The sequence below is a fragment of the Sabethes cyaneus genome, chromosome 1 (assembly GCF_943734655.1).
Source record: "Sabethes cyaneus chromosome 1, idSabCyanKW18_F2, whole genome shotgun sequence".
NCBI classification, from domain to species: Eukaryota; Metazoa; Arthropoda; class Insecta; order Diptera; family Culicidae; genus Sabethes; species Sabethes cyaneus.
Genome location: NC_071353.1, coordinates 161,626,979 through 161,634,053, shown reverse-complemented (window position 1 = coordinate 161,634,053; position 7,075 = coordinate 161,626,979). Strand labels below are relative to the sequence as shown.

The 7,075-nt window shown below is 45.9% G+C and overlaps 2 protein-coding genes across 2 annotated transcripts; one reads left to right on the top strand and one right to left on the bottom strand.

The window, feature by feature from the left end:
* Positions 1 to 285: 285 nt before the first annotated feature.
* Positions 286 to 660, bottom strand: LOC128745263 (histone H2B-like). The gene has a single exon (XM_053842290.1). The coding sequence runs from the start codon at positions 658 to 660 to the stop codon at positions 286 to 288; it is 375 nt and encodes a 124-aa protein (XP_053698265.1).
* A 5,441-nt stretch (positions 661 to 6,101) lies between these two features.
* Positions 6,102 to 6,695, top strand: LOC128732964 (histone H2A). Its single transcript, XM_053826461.1, has one exon. It carries the CDS (start codon positions 6,102 to 6,104, stop codon positions 6,474 to 6,476), a length of 375 nt encoding a protein of 124 aa, XP_053682436.1. The 3' UTR covers positions 6,477 to 6,695.
* Positions 6,696 to 7,075: the final 380 nt, after the last annotated feature.

The window sequence follows — 7,075 nt, the reverse complement described above, 5'->3', positions numbered from 1 at the left end:
ATGTAGGTATTATGCTAATCGAAACGGCCCGACCGAATTAAATCGTCATCTAAATTAGCGTGTCTAGAATTTGTGTATTGTTGAAAAGGTCTCTGTAAGCGCCAAACGAATGTACCATGAAATCAGTTACATTAGTTTTGTTTATTACAAGATGTGCCGCAGCTTGATACAATCTGCAACATTTATAATTAAGTTCCTTTTAGGGAGAAAACTCAATTTCTTCTTCATTTATTCAGGTGTTGGCCCTGATAAGGGCCGATTGTTGGATGATTGAAAGGAACACATCTACTTCGAGCTCGTGTACTTGGTGACCGCCTTGGTACCTTCTGAGACGGCATGTTTGGCCAATTCACCTGGCAACAACAGACGAACGGATGTCTGAACCTCGCGAGAGGTGATCGTAGACCGCTTGTTGTAGTGAGCCAAACGTGAAGCCTCAGCTGCGATGCGCTCGAAGATATCATTAACGAAGCTGCTCATGATGCTCATAGCCTTAGACGAAATTCCAGTATCGGGGTGGACCTGCTTCAGGACCTTGTAGATGTAAATGGCGTAGCTCTCCTTACGACGAGGCTTCTTTTTCTTCTTATCGCCCTTCGCGATGTTCTTCTGAGCCTTGCCCGACTTCTTGGCAGCCTTTCCACTCGTTTTCGGTGCCATAATGATGATACACGTTTGCTTGCTTACTTCAAAATAATGCATGCGCGTTCGTTCGTTCGTTCGTTTTTTATTTGTTAACGGAGACTTTAAATCTTAAGATTCATTCGTCTCCGGAGGGGTTGTACTAAATTTGGTCGTACAGGTTGATTTCTTTTAGAAATTCGATGAGGTTACTTTCCTGTTTTTTGTCGCAGCTGAGGATATCTCGTAAGGAGTTGCCTATATTAAATTTTTCGCGGGCATCTTTGGTGTGATGGCAGTCCAGCAGCGTGTGGCTTACAGAGACGAGAGCAGCATTACAAGGGCAGTGAGGTTTTTCAGTTCTTTCAAGGATGTGGGAATGAGTGAATTTGGTATGTCCGATTCGGAGGCGGGTGAGGATTCGTCTGTCTTTGGAGTTTTTTTGGTCGGCCCAAGGAAGGGTGGTATTTTTAATTTTGTGGAGTGAGGTGGGGTTGCTGTTTGGCCAGGCGATTTCCCAGCTTTGTCTGATGTGATGTTTAGCCCAGCGACTAACATCTGTTGGTGGACAAGGAATGTTGGGAGGTTCCTGCTTTCCGCCTTCACCGGCGAGCTTGTCAGCAGCTGTGTTTCCGGTGATGTCGGAATGCCCTGGTACCCAGCAGTAGGTAATGTTTCTTTGGGAGGCTGCCTCCTCTGTTTGTACTATCCAAGGGTGACGGCTTTTGCCTTTTTTTAGTGCTTGTAAACAACTGGCTGAGTCAGAGAAGATAGCAGTGGGGAGGAATTCGTGGGTGCATTCTTGAGTAGCAATTAGAAGAGCAAAGGCCTCAGCGCTAAATATGGAGCATTGTGGGGGGAGGGAAAATGATCCGGAAAATCTGTTGTCGAAAATGCCGCAACCTACTCTGCCGGCAGCGACCGATCCGTCTGTGAAAACTTGATGTTCTATTGGGAAGGAGGATTTGACAAGATGATTGAAATGTGCTGTAATTTTGGAGGGAGGGTCACCTGCTCTGACAGACTCCAGGAGGTCGAGACGTACGTTAGGTGGTTTTTGGTTCCATTTACGGTCAATTAATGTTGGAAGAGAGCAAATGGTGGGTAGCTCCTGGTTGGTTACATCTGTGAACATACGTTTAGCCCTGATCACGAGTGGGGTGTTGTGGTTACTCGCAGGGAGCGAGAGGTGGCGGATGGCTTTGTTGGTGATGTGTTGTGTGACTAGGTAATCGAAAGGGAGTTGTCCGCATTCGGCCATTGAAGCTAGCGTAGGGCTGGTGGGGAAAGCTCCGATGGCAATTTTAATTGCTTTGTTGTAAACAGGTTGAATCGTTTTGAGGACTCTTTTTCCACCGCGACTGTATAGATTTATACCGTATAGAATTTGAGGGACCAACCAGGAGTTAATAACTTTCAAAAGTGTTTCACGCTGACCGGAGGCCAGATTTCCAGCTATTGCCTTGAGTATGTTAATTTTTTTAGTAGTGGCTTTTCTAATAGTTTGAGCGTGGGGAACAAAGCTGAGTCTTTTGTCGATTGTGACCCCAAGGATTTTAAGTGTGTTTACAGAGGGGATCGGGTTGTTATTAAGCTTGAGGTCAGGGATTCTTGATAGTGATTTGCGGGATTTGCTGATATGGATTAGTTTGGATTTTTCGGGTGAGATGATGAAACCAATGTTTTGAGCCCAGTCATTAATAAGATCAATAGAGGTTTGGAGCCTTTTGCGTGCTAATGTTGGAAAAAGGTTTGTGGAAAAGATGATGATGTCGTCTGCGTAAATGAGTAGTTTGACGTTGTCAGGAATACTACTGAAAATTGATTCCATTGTTACAATGAAGAGGGTTGGGGAGATGACTGAGCCCTGGGGGATACCGTTTTCCACTATTTCGGTGTTGGATTTGTGGTTGTTTATTATGGTTTTGGATGTTCTGTCTGTGAGGAAGCTTTGAATGTATTGTCCCATCCGCCCGCGGATTCCCCAGTCATAGAGGTTTTTAAGCACAGGGTATCTCCATGCACGGTCAAACGCTTTGCTGAGATCAAGCGATGCCACGTCGGCGTGGAGACCTCTCTCCATCGCATCATCTAGAATTATTTCCAGTTCGTTGAGGTGGTCCTCGGTGGACTTGCCGGGTCGGAAGGCGAATTGTCGAGGGTCAAGCAGTTGATTGGATTCGAGGTGTGTTATCAAGCGACGGTTGATTATTTTTTCGAGGAGTTTTCCAACACAGCTAAGAAGGGAAATTGGCCGATAGCCGTCAAGAGCATGGCGGTCTTTATTGGGTTTTGGAAGTGGGATGATTAGACCCTCTTTCCAGCAGTTGGGGATGTCTCCTCTGGACCAGACGTTGTTGTAAATTTTTAGAAGGGTTTGTTTACCAACGTATGGTAGATTTTTTAACATTGGATGGCAAATCTCGTCTGGGCCAGGGGAGCCGCAGGCCGTCTTATCAAGTGCCCAGTTGAGTTCGCTCATGGACAGATCCCTATTGTACTCGTGTTCGACGTCGGAGACGAAGCTGATGGGACATCTCTCGGTTTTCTTTTTATGGGTTAGAAATTTAGGGTCGTAGTTTAGGTTTGATGAGGCTGATGCAAAGTATTCTGCGAACGAGGCTGCAAGAATACTAGGATCGGTGGTGTGGGTGCCATTTATGAGCAGGTTGTAAACGTTGCTGCGTTTTTTCCCACTGAGTTTACCGATTTTGTCCCACAGCTCCTTGGACGTCGAGCTGGGAGTAATCGATTCTACGAACTCGACCCATTTATCGTGTTTGGCGGTTCTAATGGCCAGTCTAGCGGCGCTGCGTGCTTCTTGGAATTCTTTGAGATAGTCAGCCCTTACAGGACTATCCTGTTCGAGCCTTCTTAACTTTCTTAAAGCTTTTCTGCGACGCTTAACGGTTGCCTTGACCTCCGGAGTCCACCAAGGAACACTTTTTTTGGCTGGATAACCACTGGTTCTAGGGATGTGCAAAGATGCAACGTTAAAAATCATGGAGGAGAAGTCTTCGGCTGTCCACTCGTGAATAGTTGTAATTCGTTTTTCGATTTCAAGCTGGTAGCTGGCCCAGTCAGCGTGTTCGAACTTCCATCTTGGTCTGGCCGAGACCCCTGGAGTGGGCTGTCCAAGTGACAGGAATATAGGGAAATGGTCGCTATTGCAGTTATCCACGTGGACATTCCAGGTTATGTTAGGGAATAGTTGATTTGAGATTAGGGTGAGATCTATGCAGGAGGTTTTACCGGAGGGGTCTATTCTGGTGGGTTGGTTATTGTTAGCTATTTGGAGAGAACTGTCAAGTGCAAAGTTCCTTATGGTAGATCCTTTCTTACTGGTAAAGGAACTACCCCAGGATGTGGATTGGGCATTAAAGTCACCCATGATTATAACCGGACCGGGTAGTTGTTTCATTAGATGGTCTAGCTGCTCGCGTAGTGGGGCTATGGGGGTTCGAGGAGGAATGTAAAGGCTGACAACCGATACTGAGATAGGGTATTTAATGGAGACAGCTATTGCTTGAAGTGGGGTGGAGATGGGGAGGGGAGAATGGGGGGTGCCAAACTTGACGGCTACTGCGACACCGTTGAAATGGGGGTTGGGACCTTCTTGATAGTAGATGTTGTAGTTTTTGATAAAGTCTGAGGGTAGGGAGTTGTTGGCCGCCATGGTTTCCTGGAGGGCGACTATTGTGGGATCGAGTTCAGTCAGTAGTAGTTGTAATTCGGGTAGATTCCCTCTGAGGCCTCTTATGTTCCATTGCAGGGCGAAAGGGCTGGCTTTGGTGGTGGTATGAGGGGAGGGTGTCCTTTTGGGTTGTGAGGGAGGAAGGGGGGAAAAATGAATTACCTGTCCTTGTGAGGGTTTATCTTGATGGCCTAGGCTGCATTCTGGGATGTTGTTATGCGGTTTAACAACCATAACGGATCACCATAAGGCCCAATACATGGACTTGCTGTTGACGCGTTTGGCACTGTTGAAGTCGGCTGCACATCTCGGTAAAAATATCCATGAGCTGTTCTGCGGTAAATTTATCGGCAGGTTGTAGATTAGCATTTGCTGTCCATGGTCCCGTTTTGGAGTTTGCGGGGTCTGGAGAGGTCCGGAAATCCATATTGTGGTTTGCAGTAGGTGGTAACGGAGGGAAGTCCGTGGGGGTATTTGAGGGTGGGTCGGTTTTTCTAACGCCTGGTTGGTTATTTGACGATGCCCGTCTTCTGATGTCTTTGTATTCATCACGTTTGGGGCAGGAACGATCATTGCCTTTATGGTTGCCCTTACAATTTGCGCATTTATAGTTTGACGGGTCTTCAGTAAGGCAGTCAATTGTGGCATGGGGGAGCCCACAATTGCCGCAGCGGGGTTTAATGTGACAGTTTCTTGTTCCGTGCCCAAAATTTAGGCAGCGTTGGCACTGGGTGACGTCGCGGCTTCCACCGCGATATGCTTCCCAGCGCACAATTATTGAACAGATTGATCTAATTGCATTTAATGCGTTCAGAGAGACCGCGCCCTTGGCAAAATGTACCAAGTAGAGTGCACTGTGGGATGCAACCTCGTTTCTCCGCTTCATTTTGAAAACGTTCAACACGTTTAATTTGTAGTGGAATCGAAGCTCAGCTTCGATTTCCTCTACCTTCATATGGGGAAGACCTCGTACTACTACCTTAAAAGGCTTGTCCATGGTCACGTCGTGGGTGAAGTACTCCATCTGACTGGCTTTCATGTAAGTGAGCCCTTTTGAAAAGTCTTTTCTTGTTTTAACCATGACTTTGATGCCTATACGGCAAAGTTTATACTCAGCCTTGATGTCAAGGGCTTTCAGAGCTTTAGACAGATTTTCGAGCGAGACATGTTTGACCATGATAGGTGGAAGTTTTTCTTTGGTTTCCACGGTGGACGACATGTGGACGTTTTCCATGGAGCCTCCACGGGGGTTTCCGAAATCTCCTAGTTCACTTATATTAGTGGCGGTTGGTGCAGCACTGCTTTGTGCCTCCGGGACTGCTGCCGAAGGTGATGAGTGAATGATATTGGCCTGAGCTGTTAGCACAAGGTTTGTGTTTTGTTGACGCTTGGGGCTAGGCTTCGAGCCGCCCGAGCGTCGTTTGCGCTTAGTCATCGCGCGAAACGAAGGAAGGGGTTAAAACGGGGGAAAAAAAAACGAAACCGACAAACGCGAGATAAAAAAAAAAAAAAAAAAAAAAAACGTCCGAACGGGAAGGATGAACGAAAAAAAGTGTGTGAGTGTCATGCATGCGCGGTGAGGTAGTGCTGTTTTATTCGAACAAAGCCCACTTTAGTAGCTCCACCCTTTTTTCCTATTCTGCCATTCCATTACCTACGTAGCACGGCCTTGTTGTCGATTCTTGTCGCTTGCTCATATATATAATAAGAGGTAAGTCGGCGAATGGCATTATTTAGACGCTGTTCGAGTTACTGTTAGCATCAAATCAAATCACAAGTTCCAATCATGTCTGGACGTGGTAAAGGAGGAAAAGTCAAGGGAAAGGCAAAGTCCCGTTCATCTCGTGCTGGGCTCCAGTTCCCAGTAGGCCGTATTCACCGTCTGCTCCGAAAGGGCAACTATGCCGAGCGCGTCGGTGCTGGAGCACCCGTCTATCTGGCTGCCGTAATGGAATACTTGGCAGCTGAAGTGTTGGAACTGGCAGGAAATGCGGCCCGTGACAACAAGAAGACCCGAATCATCCCCCGTCATCTACAATTGGCCATTCGCAATGATGAAGAATTAAACAAACTCCTCTCCGGTGTCACCATTGCTCAAGGAGGTGTTCTTCCCAACATTCAAGCTGTTCTCTTGCCTAAGAAGACCGAGAAGAAGGCTTAGAGATTTCCAGCTATTGAGTTAATATCAAAAAATCCGTCCTTATCAGGACGACAAACATCTATTTATGAAGATTTAAAAGATTTCGCTCACTGGTTCCTAATTCAACTATACATATTACAAGTAATAGCGTACTGATAATTGCAATGAATCCATTCTCACTCACTAAACAGAACGCCTGTTAGAAAGCTCCATTTTGTCGTGATTGTATTGAACTTGTTTGGATTGTGAATTGCCTTTAATTTCTCAGTTATTCACATAGCAGCAAATGATATATTAACGTTCTAATTTTCAAAAACATTGTTTTGACTTCGACATAAAGTGCTGAATAAACATAGAGTTACCAAATTGGTATACATCGGACGCTTAAACGGGTCCAGTTTACAACATTCAAGTTTTTAGTTTTCATACAAAGCTTAGAAGATCTGGTGCATTATTTTGCATACGAATGATTACATTGAAACTTTCATTGTTTGCTTGTTTACTATTTAACTGCGAAAATAAACTTAACTTCTGCGACCTTGGCATTTCCAGATTCCAGCACACCACAAACGACTTTCATGGCGCGATGGCGGATTGCTGTAAAGTACGGCACTGCGACT

Excerpts from the sequence above, each read along its gene's own strand:
- LOC128745263 (XM_053842290.1), bottom strand. The coding sequence starts at position 660 with ATGGCACCGAAAACGAGTGGAAAGGCTGCCAAGAAGTCGGGCAAGGCT.
- LOC128732964 (XM_053826461.1), top strand. The coding sequence starts at position 6,102 with ATGTCTGGACGTGGTAAAGGAGGAAAAGTCAAGGGAAAGGCAAAGTCC.